Source organism: Agelaius phoeniceus, chromosome 5 (genome assembly GCF_051311805.1).
Source record: "Agelaius phoeniceus isolate bAgePho1 chromosome 5, bAgePho1.hap1, whole genome shotgun sequence".
Taxonomy (NCBI): domain Eukaryota; kingdom Metazoa; phylum Chordata; class Aves; order Passeriformes; family Icteridae; genus Agelaius; species Agelaius phoeniceus.
Genome location: NC_135269.1, coordinates 6,410,209 through 6,427,061, shown reverse-complemented (window position 1 = coordinate 6,427,061; position 16,853 = coordinate 6,410,209). Strand labels below are relative to the sequence as shown.

At 50.5% G+C, this 16,853-nt stretch overlaps 1 protein-coding gene across 5 annotated transcripts in view; it reads left to right on the top strand.

The window, feature by feature from the left end:
• IQSEC3 (IQ motif and Sec7 domain ArfGEF 3) overlaps positions 1 to 7,634 on the top strand; it is a 99,663-nt gene extending 92,029 nt beyond the window's left edge. For 2 of the 5 annotated variants that reach the window (XM_054630963.2, XM_077178225.1), the window contains one exon: positions 1,364 to 7,634. In XM_054630963.2, the coding sequence (XP_054486938.2) occupies positions 1,364 to 1,801 (438 nt within the window). In that variant the 3' untranslated portion in view covers positions 1,802 to 7,634. The remainder of the gene's footprint in view (positions 1 to 1,363) is intronic. The other 3 variants (XM_077178224.1, XM_077178223.1, XM_077178222.1) reach the window with 3 other exon arrangements.
• The last annotated feature ends 9,219 nt before the right edge of the window (positions 7,635 to 16,853 follow it).

Here is a 16,853-nt window from a genome sequence, read left to right as displayed (position 1 = left end):
CTGTGTAGAACAGCTTCCATGTATCCTAATGTCATTGGCACTTCCTGGCCCAGCAACCAGCTTTTCCTGTGGGATGTTCCAACACCTGAATAAATATTGACACAATATTGTGTCCTGCTGTGTGGTGAGTCTGAGCAACCTCCATGTCTGGATAGGGACAGACAGCTCATCCTTGTTCCAGCATGGTGGGCAGCTTGGGCACTTCACAGATTCTCCTTCCCAGTTGCTGGTGCAGCTGCTGACTCTGCCTCAGGGCAGCCCCACTGTCTCACCTGTACCCCTGCCTGGCTGGAAGTGCCACACCAACCTGCGAGCACTTGTTTCCTACACAGGGCTTGTCACTTGACTGACATTCTGTTTTAAGCCAGCAACTTAGCTCTGGTTTGGGGTCTCCATCAGCCCATGTCCTTGCCAGAAGGAACTATAACCTCATCCATCATTTGGGAAGCATTATTTCCCTGCTGCACTTCTCCTGCTAGGGACCTCCCGTCCAGGCCAGCTCATCCTTTTCAGACTGGTCTCAGTGAGCTCCCTTATTTGATTCCATTATCAGCATCTCAATGTGGAAACCCTGATGACCTCCTGCTTCCCTACCTGCTTTCAGCTGACCAAGTATTACTCTGCCAGCAGAGGAGCATTTCCATTTCTCTGAGATTATCTAATCTGCTGCCATTTCATCATGAGTTTCTTTTATCATTGTATGAGCCAGATGGGCATTTTTTGTTTCTTTTTTTCTTTTGAAAATCATTTCCTTTCACTGACAAACCATCAAATGGAGCAGAGGGAGCTGCCTTTTGCTAGTCTATGTCAGGTTTCTGCTTTTTCCTTTGTAAAGAGATTAGCCAGTTATGTGGTGCACCTTCCTACTTAGAAAGGCAGGAAGCTGGGAAAGGCTTGAGTTTCTCTGTCGCTCTCTATCTCAGATTCAGCTGCTGTCATTGCTGAAATGTACAGCCTTGATTACCTGAAACCTTGTGGCCTGGTGCCCCTCTCCTTTTCGCTGGTGGGGGCAAAGTCATGGCCTCGAGGTCTGTTCATTTCCATGAGAATTCACAGACACTTCCACTCTTAGAATCGATTTGTGTTCCCTGTGCTGTTTGATAACCAAAGCTGCACTGCATTGGGAACGCCGGCTCTGCTGCCTTTGACCTGATGGAAAGGACAGGGACACTTAGGCTGGATGGGGACAATGGGGCTGTTGAGGGGGACTGTGCAGCCAGGGTTGTACCTATTCTGGATTTTTGAGGGAGAGAGGGTTGGATGCATGTGAGGCCGTCCGGTGGCGGGGGTTCAGGGCAGCCAGTAGCAGCGGATGGGAAAAGTCTTGTAACATTTAATGCTTCTTTGGCTGTTTCTAAACTAGGTGTCAATTCACAACAGGCTTCAAACGTACCAGCACAACTCCGCCCTGGGGCCCGAGAGTGGAATGCAGCCCAGCATGCGTCTTAACATGCCACGGGAGCAGCTGGAGACAGCACTGGTGCCCTCCCACCCCGCCTCGGCGGGGACACTTGTACAGTGCCAGCAGATTGTCAAAGTCATTGTCCTGGACAAGCCGTGCCTCGCTCGGATGGAGCCGGCCCTCAACCAGACTCTGACACGCTACGTCACCTCCGACTCCTGCACCTCCACGCCGTGGCGCGGTGTGGGCAGTGGGCTCCCTGGGACCCCCATGAAGCTGGTCCATCAGCCTCCCCTGCCACCTCCACCCCCTCCCTACAACCACCCCCACCAGTACTGCCCCCCCAGCTCGCTGCTTCAGAGGCGCAGGTATTCCAGTGGCTCACGCAGCCTCGTGTAGCCATAGCACCAGCACCAAACAGCACAGACTTCCTCGCTCCCCTTCCCCAGCACCTCCCAGGGACCCTTTCTGCCTACAGAGATCTAGTTTGTGATTTATTTTTTAGTAAAATGAGAACAAAAGAAAAAAAAAAAAGCCAACTGACCTAACTCTTACCCCGTCTCCCCTCAAGATGATGCTATTTGTGAGGAGCCATCTGTAGAAACTGCCAGCCTACATGCTCACACATCCTCACACCCTGCCAGCCCAGCTGGCCTCTGTGCTCGTGTTGTCCCCATGTAGCACTTTGCTGCCCTGTTCCTCAGAGGCTTGATGACCTGCTGCTTTCTAGGCACCGTGTCTTCCGTTTCCTACTCCTCAGCTTCCTTTCCTGCCTTGCATTTACCTGGCCACAGGTTCGTACCCACCCTGAAATTTCGCCAGCCGCAGAGAGAAATGGACTCACCTGTGCCATGCCTTGGGGCATTCCTGGGGGTGGAGTTCTCCCTGCCACCATCACTGCCACCTGCTAAGCTGGAGTGAGAACTTGCACCACTTGCCACGCTTCCTCCTCATCGCTCTCCAAGTTTTATCTCCTTGCAGCAACCGGCTCCAAAGGAAGGAGTGCACGAGTGGAAGAGAGCTTGAGAGGAGGAGAGACTGTCCTGAGCTGCAGTACAAGTACACAGAGATGGCCTCACTGAACACCAAAACTTTTTCTGTTGTTATGTTGGAGCATTGTACCAGAGACCTCTGCTGAGACCTAGCAGACCTCACCACATGTAAATACACCTGTATGGTAGCATATGTATGAGCATGCTTACTAAGGAAACACCAAGCAGTTCTGAGGGGGCAGAAGGGAGGGCTTCAGTCCAGGGATCTTCCTGGAATGAATGGATGTGTGCTTTTCCAAAGAGACAGCACCGAGAGGTGCCCTCCCACCTCAACACACACACACACCCCCCCACACACACAGGAGATTGTCTTCTCTAAAACAGACCCACCTCTGCTTTCCTTCTTCTGGCTGGTTTTGTGTTTCCTGCCCACCTGCATTTTTGTATTCTGAAAGCAAAGTGTTATGTTCGCCTTTTGGGGTGGGTGTTCCATTCACTTGGGCTCTTCCACCTGTGTTAGAGGGAAGGGACTTTTTGGAGACCACTCATGTGAGGTCCCATCTGTATCTCTTGCCTGTTATCACTTACCCCTATATTCTTACCTCCATCAGCCCTTCCTAGAGGAAAGCTGCTCAGATACCAGACTCCAAGGCCTCTTCTCTCTCCCTCTCTATCCCAGATTCAAAGTGAGAGGAGAGGCAGATCCTGAGATAGAGATGACAGCTCAGCTCCTCTGCTTTATTGGGGACATTGATGTGAAGGAAGACAGCTTTAAAAATGGGCTGTGGATGTATTTTTAGAAAAAAAAAAAATCTGTGCAGTAGGGAGGGGAAGGTATTAATTAGCTTAAAGGCTTTGGTCTCAGTCACTCATTCTATCTCCCTTCGAGGTTTAAGAAGATCAACTTTAGGATTCTAAAATAGGACAGAATGCCTTTTAGGGCCCTTATTTTTATTTTATGTTATGAGGGAAAGACAGAAATTCTCTTCCTTCCCGTACAAGGCTGAGACATGAGCACTGGGTGCTGATGATGTAATGGTAGGGTGAGGAATGGCAGGAGCTGTTGCCAGTGGTGGGGATGTGCAAAATGTCAGGACAAGAGGGACAGCAAAGACAGATGCAGAAAACTTTTTTTAACCTTGTGGGGTAAAAGCCACACAGCAATTTCCTTAGGGATTGTGCCAGTGTGCTGATCTCTGGGGCCATTGCCAGTGAGAAAGCCACTGGCAGTGCATCAGGGATGGGCTTGGCTCCCTCAGTGCTCCCTGGATGCTTGCTGGCTGTGCTGGAACATTCAGGGAGAGAGTTCACACATCTGACCTGGGCAGAAGCCCAGCTGGAGTTAGGGAAACAGACAGGGGCTGGAGTGACAGGTCCCCTGCACTTAGCCAGCCCTCCAGGGCAGGAGCCTGCACACTGCCAGGTCCCCCTCAGTCTGAGCATGACCCATGGACCCAGCTGTGCCAAGAGCTCTGACTTGTTTGCTCAGCTGGGCACCGGGCTGCCACTTCTATCTGCAACAGCAAATGTACCAATGGGGAGCCCACAAGCAGAGCCTCAGGGAAGACTGCAGCAGCAGATGACAGAAAAGACTGTAAGAAAACCCTGACTAGAAGCCCAGTCTCCCTCCAGACCAGAGAAGCTTTCTCCTAGCCAGCCCCCCAGGACAGTTTGGATGCTCTGCATCCTGAACTGGGTGCTGGGAGAGCCCCTCACCCCCAGCCAGCTGTGAGGCACAGCTGGCCTGGTCTGCTGCTGACTCCCTCCAGGGTGACACCCTGCTGCCTCACAGCAGCCAGAGCCTCATCTGAGCTGCCCATAGCTTCCCAAGAAAGCATGTGTGCCAGCTGCCTTTTTTGATCATGCAGTGTGTGGCTGCTGCTGTTTTTGCTCACTGCTGCAGTGGAATGGGTGTCCAGGAGGCACTGGCACTGTCCCCCCTTCCCAGTAGTTATTTCACTGTCTGAGAGGAATGGCAGTACTAGTTCAGGTTTTTTTCCCAGAGTGCAGTGTGCCAATGAAGCTCCGTGTGTGTGTTAAAATAAATAAATTAGATTTTACTTGACATTTAACACAAAGTGACAACAGCAAAAAACCTTAAGATACTTGAGGAAATAATTTTTTTAGACAAAATATTTATAACAATGCCTACGAAGTTCCTACACGATGTTTGCTGCTTTAATAATTGATTGGGATAGCTACAAGGATCTAAAGAGGAAATAAGGAAGCTGCTTGAGACTCCCTTCTCCATGCTGGATGAAGGGTAGAAGTGAGTGAACTGAAGTGCTGAGGTACCTGAGGCAAAGTGTTCTCTCAGGGCAAGCTGGTTCTGTTTCCCTGACCTTGCAAAGGCAACTGCTGGCCTTGAGCTTTGGACAGAGAAGCAAATGTAGATAACTCTTGCTATCTTCTGGCCTGCTGGCTACCACATCTTCTGTTGGGTTTGGCTGGAGAGGCACAAAACTGCTCTGTTCCAGGCTGTCATGGAACAGGTTGGTCAAAACTCCACCGTGGAGCCGAGCCCTTCGGACTTCACTCCAAAATACAGATTTGGTTTTTTTTTTTTTGTTTGTTTGAAGGTTGGTGTCAAAGGATGACAAGCACTTTAAAACATATCTGCACCTCATCTGATCTATTGTTTTGTCTGCTCCTGCAGTCCTCCCACGTGCCAGCCAGACACACAGACTCAGTGTAGCCCTAAGCTGTGAGCAGACACCCTGGCACACAGACTGACAGGGTGCAGGCTGGAAGGGGCACCTCAGTGACAACCTAACGAAGGACAAAATGTGCACCACAGCCCACCTGGAGGGACCAGCCCAAAGAAAAATCACCAGCTCTTGACAGCAGGGATTCTGATCATGAACCTAGCACAATCTTTCAGGTGGAGGAGTCAGGCAGGGAGCTGCTGCAGAGATTAGCTCAACCCAAATGAACCAGTGTCTTTTTGCTGCCAAATTCATGCCCTTCTATATTAAAAAGGAGTGGGGGGGAGAGAGAAAACAGAAACCTTGTGAAAAGTGTTCTGCAGTGAGCGTTGGGTAGTCAGTGGCCAAATGAGAAGGTGGCTTTGCTGAACAGCAGGAGAGACTGAGCTGGGTTACATCAGGCTCTATCCTGATCCTTGCTCAGGCTGGTGCAGGCCCAGTGAAATGAATCTGCTTGCACCAGTAGCAAAGGGATGGGAAAATGTGACAGGAGAATTGAGCCTTGCAAACAATTTGGGTTTAATGCAGTGCTTTTCTGCTGCCACAGTAATTTTTAATGCCATAGTCTTGGCTGCTGGGTTAGCAACACTCAGTGCTTTCACAAGGCTTTCAAAGCATCCCACTGTTCACATTTTCTCTCCTTCCTGTAGATAAAAGGTTAGGGTATGGTCCACAACCTGAATTTCATCAATACTCATGCTGAAAGGTACCACCAGATTTGGATGCATTTGAGGGCCTCCAAGCCATAAGGCTTTGAGTTTTGTTACCTGTTCCTCAGAAGGCTCAACCTGCAACTATGTGCACATGTTCCTGAGGTTTCCAAAACCAATCTGAGCCCTCAACCAAGGATGCTGCTGCTTGGCAGAGCCTCTGCTTTGAAATGCAAGTTGCTGAGCAAACTCCCCCCGTCTCCCACTCCACCAGCTGCCTCACTGTGCTAGTGTAGGCTCCAGGGACTGCTGGCAGTGTTTTGTGAGCTAGAGCTGTCCTTGTCCTGCCCTCTCGTTCGCAGCCACGCCTGGGACAGCAGCTTTGAAGTCACCCAGCTCTTCAACACTAGTCACAACCCCATCTGAATGTGTCTTTTTAAAATCTAACAACAGAAGTGTTACCTATGCGTAGGCTTTTGAAAGCACCTGTCTGTCTGTACCTGTCTCCTGCTGTAAATATCACCAACAAAAGCTTCCTTTGGGATAAGTGGTGTGGTCACACCTAGCAAAAGAGTCCAAATGGCTAATATTTTGTAACAAAAATAACAAAAAATAGATCAGAGGTATTTTATCTGTTCAATCAATAGAGTTTTAGAAATTATATTGAGATAATGTCACTTGTGCTCCAATGTCTTCTTTGCCTCAGCCCCCGGTGTCCCTGGGCTCCAGCAGCGTGCACAGGCACACAAGCACACACCAAGGGTGCTCCATGGAGTGCTGAGCATCCTGGCCTCCTGCTGGCCTCAGGGGCAGCCTGCCCCAGCTACTGCTGTTTTCTTGTCAAAAGCAGCAGGAGCCAGCTCAGTGCTCAGGCTCTCTGAGGATCAGATCCAGAGGAAAACAGGAAGCAATAAACTTGTTCAGGAGGTGGCAACTTAACTGTGAAATTCACCCCTGCAGGGAGGTGGAGAGGAAAACGGTGAGGGGGAAGGCAGAGCCCTTCTGTGCCACAGCTCATTGCTGGATGCTGGATGCTCCCAGCTGTGCAGGCTGCACCTCTGGGGAGGGAGGCTCACAGAGCCTTGCAGAGCACTCGCTGCTGCTGTACACTGTGGGACATGTGGCCACACAGGAACCTGTGCCCCAGAGAGCAGCACACACCGTGGGGCAGTGCTCACACCACACAGGACTGCACCTCAGAGAGCATGGAGGCACCTCTACAGAAGGTGCTGGACAAAACTATGGGGCACAGGCAGCATGCACTGCCTGAGCAGGACAGCTTTGCTGGCCGCAGCATCACCATTGCAGCACATCTCACCAGCTACACAGGCCCAGCCTTGGGGAACATTTGGATGGGAGACACGTGAGGAAAATCACATTTCCTGTGCAGATCAGATCTAAGTGCATATTTACACAAAGCATAACCCCAAGGTTAATGAAGCTGACCTCTGAGGGAGAATCAAGCACGTGCACACAAAGCGAGCTCTCCTCTGCAATGAGTGGGGGAAAGCAAGTTCCGTCTCTGCAGCTGGATCCAATGATGCTGGATTCACATTGCACCTGCTAAAAAAACCCTGCCCATAGGTTGCAAATTCTTTGCTGGCTTCAAAGAATCCCTTGGATCCCCAGGCCCACCATTAAATACTTGGGAGGACAGAAATCCCTCCCAGAAACAGACAGTATATTTCCCAGGGATTCAGAGGCTTCCATTTATGTTTTTGTGTGCCATGGATATATTATAAACCAGCCCATCCCAAACAGGCATTTTCTAAGATGTTTTGAAACAGAAGATTATTGAAGTTCCTGGCTGATGTTCAGATCACACACCTGGCTGTAAAGTGAAGATGAAAGCAATAAAACCAGATTGTCTATATGTGAAATACTCCTCACTTGCTCCAATGTTCAGATACTGTTATTAATCAGAAGATGGCAAGTGTCTCTGGGAAGGATACTATGTAGACATATTTAGGTAGTGCCGGTATAGAGGATTACAACCCAAAAAGCAAATACCACAATTGTCACAGTGCATCTGTACCCTGTTATATCTATACAGCATCCATTATGTGCAATAACTGATACATACTGTGGTTGGAATGGATCAAAATACACTGCTCTTTTCCACAGAGAATCTTGAGATGCAATTTTTCTCTGAAACTTTTCAGATGGGCTTTTAATTAGGCACATCCTCAAATGCTTTGCTGTAGGTGGGCTCTATCCACCCCTGCCAAACAAAATGCAGACTCACCACTGAACTCAGCTCTTCACAGCCTGCTGCCTCCTGCTTTGGAGGTGCTGCCTCCGGGGTCACAGACCCATCCCGACACCTGCACAGAGAGGGGAGTCCTCCAGGAGCACTGTGGTGACAGGAAGGTCAGCACAGACCCAGAGCTGCCATGGGCCTGCAGTGTCACTGCTGTGTGCAGGTCATTATGGGTCCCTTTAACCCGATCTGGGGCACTCTGGGAAGATTGTGCTGAAAGGGGGTGCCTGGGGCACGGCTGATCAGAGTCAGGCTTCACCTTTCCCCACAGACTGAGGTTTCTTGTCATCAGCAGCTGCTGGGGAAGAGGTGCCCCTCTGTAAAGTCACTGCCCAGATCCTTAATTCAGCAGCCTGGAGTCATGCACATATACCTGCCTGACCTGAGAAAGGTGGCTGAAAATAAGCAGGTGCCTCAAGGATGCTGATGCATGGTTAGCAGGGCTGTGGGATTTAACCAGTTTAGGAGCTCTGCCACACCTGGTGGGTCTTGGAGCAACTTTTCTGCAACAGAGGTTAAAAGAGGTTAAACAGCTAATGAGTGCAACAGAGGTTAAAAGCTGGCTGAGGAGCTGTTTTCTATCTTAAACCATACAATCCATGAGCTGGGAATGTTCTTAGGTATGTAGGGCAGGATCATATTTTATAGAGCACCCATAAATCTTACAGTGTGGCACAGTTATCAATGAACTTTTTGAAAACAAGAATCCTGTCTTCCTAATCCTCCTCCTCATTGAGGTAGGGTGTCCCAAACAATATGAAGATCATTAAAAACAAGCAAACAAACAAACAAGAAACAACACAGGGAACAGAAGGATCTTCTTCCACAGGAGTGTAGGACCAAGGCTGTGGTAGTAAAAACACTTAGAGTGATATATACCCATCCTGATATTCTATGTACACCTTTCTATTCCCTCCCATTATGGAAGGCTTGACTTTTGAGTACATTTTCTTTATCTTGTGGATTCATCCTAGCCAGCAACTAAGTACCTTGCAGCTGCTCACTCTCTTCCCCTTCCACCCTTCGTGGAATAGGGTTGAGACCAGAAATAGGTAAAACTTGTGGGTTGAGATAAGAATTGTTTAATAACAGCAACAACAACAGCAATAATAATGATGAAAATGAGGGAAAGATGCACAATGCAATTGTTCACCACCTACTGACCAATGCCCAGCCTATCCCCCAGCAATGGTCAGCAGCTCCCAGCCAGCTCCCCCCAGTTTATGCATGGGACATGATGTGCTGTGGCCTGGAATATCCCTTTGGCCAGTTCAGATCAGCTGTCCTGGCCATGCTCCCTCCCCAGCTTCTTGTGCCTCTCCTCACTGGCAGAGAATGGGACTTTTAATTTAGGGTAAGCACTACTTAGCAATAACTAAAACATCAGGGTGTTATCAACATTATTCTCATGCTAAATCCAAACCACAGCACTCTATGAGGCCACATGAAGCAGGGCAGAATGATCTTTCCTTTCTAAAAGGAAAGGAAAGAACCCATCTCCTGGGATCTAACCTCAGCCTTCAGTTTCAACTCACAACTTCTGTCATCCCTAGTGAAAAGGACAACCCATCCAGCAGCTCAGGACGTGCATCCAGGAAAGAAATGTGCAAGGCAAAAGCCAGAGCCCTATTTAAATAGCTTGTTCAAAGATAAAACCCCAGCCATCTGTCAACTTGCCCTAGGAGAGGCACGGCTATAATAATTAGCAGAGGGAAAGGCTGCAGAGATGCCAGTGAAAAAAACAGCAGTTTGCTAACATTTTACACAGGTCTGCCATGAATGCAGTGGGAAGAAGGAGAAAGAGTTAACAAATACAAAAGAAGAGAGATCAGTGTATTTGTCCAAAGCAGACACTGCTGGCACAGAAGCTTTCCAAGGGCTGCAGGATGCTTTGGGCTGGTGCAATTTGACACTGGTGCAATTTGACACTCGGCATCCCAAGAGCAGATGCTGCCGTGGGGGATTGGCAGCAGCTGAGAGATCCCTCAGATCCCAAGGCCCTGCCCAGCAGAGGAGTGCCCACAGCTGGAGGGTCATCCTGGGGTCTAGGGTGCTGCCAGGGATGGGGGCAGTCCCCACGGGGCTGGGTGCACACGATTCCCAGGCAATGGCTGGGATGCTGTCAGAGGGGCTGGGCTGCCACCTCTCTCACCATGGCTGTGCTGCCCACCTGCATAAATCCCATTTAAACAGTGCTGGCTAATATAGACCTGCCCTCCTTCCCAAAGGAAGAGCCCCTTTTTTAGGGAATAAAGCTTCTTTTCAGAGATCAAAACATCTGGAAACCCCTGTAAATACAGGTGCAACCTGACAGTGGTACCTACACGGTGCTTGGATGCGCTCCCTGGTGCCAAGGCAAGTGCCCAGTGGTGGGATGTCCCCTGAACGCTGGGTTTGCAGAGCCCCCTGCACACACACTCCCACTTCCTGCAGAGGTGCCTCTCCCACAGCCTGGAGCACTCCAGTGCCGCTGAGCCTCGGCTGCCAACGCCCAGGCAGCTGCGGTGACCGGGGCTGTGACAGCTGCTCTGCCACCACCTCCCCCAGGAGCATCACGCTCAAGTTCCCCTCACAGAGCTGGAAAGCCGCTTTAAAATAAGAATCTTGGATTATAACTCCTAATCCCTTCATTTGCAGTAAGTGCAGAGAGGGAACAGAGATGTCAGCTCTCTCTCCCCCCTGCAGGACCAAATGCGCTTCAAAACCACATCGAAGCATTTGTGTCACATTTGTGTCACGGGCTGGGCAGGCAGCGACCCAGGGCGGCGCTTGGCCGGGGCAGGGCGACACCACCGGCAGGGCGGGGAGAGGCGAATGAGGATGTTGTCCCTCTCCAAGCGGGGAAGATGTCCCTCTTCATCCCCCTCCATCTCTTGCCCTCCTTCACACCGAGGAGTTATTTTTAAAGGCGTGTCAGTCAGCTCTGGTATGTGCTGGAGGGGGATGCACAGAAAAGAGGGTGGCAGGAGCACTCAGACAGCAGCAAACTGTGTCCAAAAGGAACACGGGCTCCCTGAGGATGGGCAGAGAGCAGGGCAGGGAGCTGGCACTGCCTGTGTGCTGAGACAGGGGGCACAGTGCCACCATGTCCTGTCCTGGTCACCCTGGGAGCTGATGTACCCCCAGGTCTGTGTAAGGAGCTCTGCAGCCCCTGAGCAGATGGTGGCAGTGCTCCTTGGGTTGATGGCAAGGGATGAGTTTACTCCATAGAGCCTTTTATCTGGAAAGATAAAATGGAGCAGGATTTTTCTGGATCTGGGTCGGCAGCATCAGCACAAAGCTAGTAGGTGCTTTTCTTTATGGGGTCAGTGCAGGGATATTTGTATTTTCCTGAACAGCATGAAGCAATACAAACTGGCCAAGAGCCTTGTCTAAGCCACACAGCCTTCAAAGGGAGAAAAACATCCAGCTGTGCCACCATGCCCTGCTCTGCCAGTGGGCCCTGGGCCTGTGGGAGATGCAGGGATCAGGCAGCAGTGCCCCCCAGCACTGCCCCCATGTTCTGCTATGGGACCCTCGGGGCCAGCCTGCTCCCCATGCCATTACAGCAGGGATTCAGACAAGCCCCTTCCTGATGAGTTGTTTTCTTCATCTGGAAGCAGAAAGACCTCAAGTGCCCAGGGTAAATCCCTCCATGAGCACTCTGCACAGGGCTGTGGGGGTGAGGGCTGCTTGTCCCCAGGAGCTGAGCTGGGGACACGTGTCACCCCACGAGGGCCTGTGGCTGGTCCCTGGGACTGCGGTGAATGCCGGTGCCACGTCCCTGGCAGCACAGGGGCCTCATGCCAAGCTGTCAGGAGGCATCTCCATCACATCATGGCTGTCAGGTATCAACACGGGGAGCACTAACCTCTCCTGAGCTTCTCCAGACATGGACACTTCCCAGCTGAAGGCATCACAGGGATGATGGGCACTCACTTGTCAGGGCCTGTGGCAGTGTTCCCTCAGCCAGGGCTGCAGTGGGGATGTGGGATGCACCCCATCCATTCCCTGCTGTGTTTTATGGGCACACCATGTGGCCTCCAGGGCCAGTAGACACCCAGAGCTGAGCACTGCTCAGCTGCTGAGGAAGGCAGGCAGTGCTTGGTGAGAGCTGTAGCCCTCAGCACAAGCCAAACTACAGAGGATATATCCCAGCAGTGATGCAGACTCCCTCCCCATCTGGCCATCACCACCAAATCACAACCAGGATCCTCCAGTCCTGAGAGAAGCCCCCTGGAAGAGGCAATGGATAAGGACAAATTGCTCGTGCAGAATGACACCAGCTTTAAGGGCACCCCTGATGCACAACACAACTCCTCTCAACACACCATTTAATAGAGCTGTGGAGAGACTACAAGCTGCACAGTGGCTGGCCAGCCAAAGCCTTCCAGTGCCACACAGCACCATATCCTGCCATGGACATGGCACGAGTGTTTTATAACCAGCTGCCAGCTGTTGGAACACATCTGCGAGGACAGCAGCAGGAAGAGCTCCCCTCTCCCAGGGGAGAGAATCACACCTGGGTCTCCAGGGGAAGCAGCTCTTGAGCAGCAGAAGAACAATCCTGCCTTTCCCATGGCCCGTGTCACCCCCTGCTGCAGCAGAGGATGGGGGCAGGGACATTTATTTTATATTTTGCAGGCCTCAGGAAAAAGAGGATTTCAGAGGGATTTGAACACAGGTCCCTAAATAGCTTCTTAGAATTAAGAGATTTCATAAAGGATTATTTCAAGCAGCTGCCTGTGGTGGGGGGTAGAGGCTGGCAGGTGCTGGGGAGGTGAGGGGACAGGGAAAAGGCAGGAGTGCTGTAGGGGAGCACAGGGGAGAACAATCCCCATCTGAACTACAGCAGTGAGGAGAGGTGAGCACTCCACAGCCTGGCTATGTATCCTCTCTTCTGGGTGAGTCAGAAGGAATGAGGAGCAGAGGGGTGGTCAGCAGATGTGGTGGGAACAGGACAAAAGCAGTTCTTATAGTCAATGAACAGATATGGCTGCTTTGACAGACCCACCCACAGTGGCATTTCAGAGGTGTGGGATGAGCTAAAGGGGGTCCATCAACCCCCCTGACTTCTCACTAGATGGAAAACCTGTGTGTGGAGGTGGGAAGGCTCTTCTAGCTAAGGAGGAGATGAGTTTGAAATGCTGGAGAAGGGGATCAGTCCATCTGACAGAGCCTGACTAAGGGCAAATTCCTACCTGCAAGGTAATGGGTGCCAGACTTCACAGATCCAAATATTCATGGTGGAAATAACAGTGCAAAAACAGGAAAGGCCACAAAACCTTTCAGAACAGGCACAGCTCTGTGCACACTGGTGAAATGTGGGCTGAAATGTCTTTCTAGTAATACTGGGAGATAGTATTCCTTGGCACAGCATTTTCTGGTGCAAAGAGGAAGAGAAATACCTGGAATTTCATTATAATTTTGATATTGGGATAGAAATTGGTTCTTAGGGACTAAATCCTGTGAAAAGCTGGGCTGCTCTGTGGGATCCTGGGCTCCAGCTTTCAGCAGGCAGAAGTGTTGAGCATGCACACAGTGAGAGGCTAAGCCACAGGCATGCAGGAAGGAGTTCTAGGTTGGGAGGAGAGCACGGGAGAGAAACAGGGAAGAGAGACTGGTGATAATAAAAAGAGCTAGAAATGGGGAAAGAATAGAAAGGAGAAGAGAAAGGAGGGAGAGTTGTAATTTTACAGTAGTGGAACTAAGAAAGCAGGAGGAAGAAAGCTGAGGTAGATAATTTCCACTGGGCAAATGATACCAGGGAAGGACTGAGGCAAGACAACAAAAAGGAGCAGGGTAGGAGAGAGAGAGCAAAGGAGAAGGTCACAAGCAGAAAATGGAGCAAATGGTTAAATCTCATCAAATATTGTTATTGTGAGCAGCCCCTGCTGCCACATCTAGAACAATGTGCCACAGGCAAGGCCACAGGTCAGAGAGATGCTGCGGCTAAAATCCTAGAAAACAGGAATTGGGGTTTAGAGATTTCCTCAGCAACCAGGGAAAGAATTTTGATTTCTGGACCCTTCCTTCTCTACTCCCCTGGAGGAAACAACCTTTGGACAGCTCTGCCAGCAATCAAGCTCTTTGGCCAAGAGACAAAAAAATTACCACTTACACTGATTTGTTGTTCCCCAGGCTTGAGGTGTCCCAATGAAGCTGGAAGAAACAAAGTCTTCCATGGTTTTATGGCCTCACTCAAAAATTGAATCCATTGCCCATCACCCACCTGCGCAAGCCTCAGTCTGCATTTGAGGGAAGGGAGGTCATGGGACCTGGATGCACAGGCAAAAGCAGGTCTCCAATAAGGGTAATTACTGCAAAGTTTAGAGCTTAAACACATTTTTTGTGCTCAGATGTCCCTCTCTAAGGACATACATGTTTATAAAGAGTGGTTTCCTTATTGCCCCAGTTCATAAAAAGAGGTGAAATTGGAATAGAAATGTTCAGCTAAGTGGCACAGACAATTAAGGACAAGGAAAGATGACATGTCTGTAACTGGCTGAGATTAATAGTGATGAGCTATGATTGCAGCTTTCAGTGTTTGGCTTTTGGCTTTACAAGACTAAGCCTATAAATACAGCATTTCCTCATGTCTATTTAACAGCTGCAATTTTTTTGACACAAACACTGTAACAATTACAGGTGGGACAGGGCGTGATCTCAGCTCAGGGTGTTGGAGACCACAAAACATGCACTTAATGCCCACAGCCATAACTGCTGAGAATCATGCATACAAATACAGATTGGTTACACTTCTGAAGCAACATTAATCAAGATGCACTGATGAGTTGGCAGGGGACCCATTCCCAAAGGGGTCTGACCTCAGCTTTCACCAGAAAACTTCTTTCTTCCTTCTGTTACTGGTCCACAGGCTGGAAGACTGGCAGAAGAGTAGGCTGGCCCCATGCTCTGGTGAGTCACAGGGACAAGCAGCACAGGGCCAACCTGAAGCATTTTGAAGCTACTATTGGAGAGCAGAACAATTGTGCAAAGGCTCATCACGCACCTGTCAGCTGCAGGAGGACACCTGGGGGACTGCAGTGAGTCACTTCTGAGACCAGACTCTTTGGCAGGAAAGATGGGTGGGATGTACCTTTTCTTGAATGCTCATTTATGAGTTTGTTGATTCTGATCTAAAGCTGGGAGTGTCAGCAGGCCTGGCAATGCTGTGCCAGGGGAGGGGAGAGGCTAATCAGCACTAAGTGACAGTCTGTGTGCTCATCAAACACTCTGTGTCCAAGGATGTCACTGTGTGGGGTCACTGGGAGGCTGGCACAACTGGGAGTGTCACTGTCACACCTACACATGGTGCTGTGATAGGCCACCTCCTTTCACAAAGCTTCACTAACCAAGAAATATGCTGCTGTTTTAGGATGGCTCTGAAACACTTCACAGCCTTCTCCAGATGTTACACTCCTCCAGCACCATCTACAAGAGCTCACAGCCCTCTGTGGTTTATGTGTGGGGAGCTGGGATGTGCCAGTGACTGATCTGGCTGAACAAACACGTCCCAAGGGAAGTCAGCACTGCTTCACAGGGGTGGGTTTAAGCACGGTGGTTACATCCTGCCAACTGCCTCAGGAATTCTTGCTTTCCACCAGCTGGGATTTAGGAGTGGCCACTTCCTGAAAAAGGAAGGAATAAACTGAACCACCCATGGGTATCTTGCTCCATCTGATTGTTTCCCATCCAGGGACACAGCCAGGGAGGGTGCTTGGAAGGAACTACCCTGTTTTATCTTGGGTGGAGATTTTCACAGTGCTGGAAAATCTCTTTATCACACAGCCTTGCCTCTGCACCAAGCTTGTTGTGGTCAGTGTGGGAGACTTGAACAGCCTGTGGCAAAGAGCCCTCCATTTACCCTTTTAGCTGCTTTTAGACTCAAGGTGTGGCTACTGCACACAGCTACAGAGGGCAAGATGCTCCAGAAAAGAAAGGTTGACTGCTCTGCTGGGCTCTGGCTCACAGTGCCAGCCCTAATGGATGCAGCAAACATGTCTGGAGACTGTGCAGGGATGAAACATAGCACTGTGAGCAGCACACACTGTCCCCAAGCCCTTCTCCAGGTGTGGGGTGATGTCCTACAGCTACAAACAGGCAGGACTTGTCACTAGAATCCCTTGTTCTGCACTAGAGCCCTTTGTTCTGCACAAGCCCTCCAGTTATGTATTTGCTGGTGTTTTATGCTCCATCAACCAACAGCCATCTGGGATTTGAACACAGGGATAGCAATCTCTCTGGAGTGGAACACAGCTGTGTGCTGGGGGATGCTCGGTGGAGTTTCACATGGAAAGGCAAGAAAAACAGAGAAGTGGATAACAATCAGTCTAAGCTCTCTAGAGACACCACCTCTCCTCTGGAGGAGGAAGATGTGGGTACCAGCTGCTCCTCCCTGAGGGCCTGGGCCAGGATGTTGCAGGAGGAAGGTGGTCACCACACAATGCCCTGGGCCAGGATGTTGCAGGAGGAAGGTGGCCACCACACAATGCCCTGGGCCAGGATGTTGCAGGAGGAAGGTGGCCACCACACAATGCCCTGGGCCAGGATGTTGCAGGAGGAAGGTGGCCACCACACAATGCCCTGGGCCAGGATGTTGCAGGAGGAAGGTGGCCACCACACAATGCCCTGGGCCAGGATGTTGCAAGAGGAAGGTGGTCACCACACAATGCCCTGGGCCAGGATGTTGCAGGAGGAAGGTGGCCACCACACAATGCCCTGGCAGCAGCTTGTTCAGGGCCTTGATCAGCCATGCCAGGAGGAAGACCCACAAGCAGGTTCCTCCACCAGGTCCACCAGGACAAAGGAAAGCCACTGCAGAGCCAGGGACAGCCAGCTGTGCCAGAGGAGCTCGAGGGACAA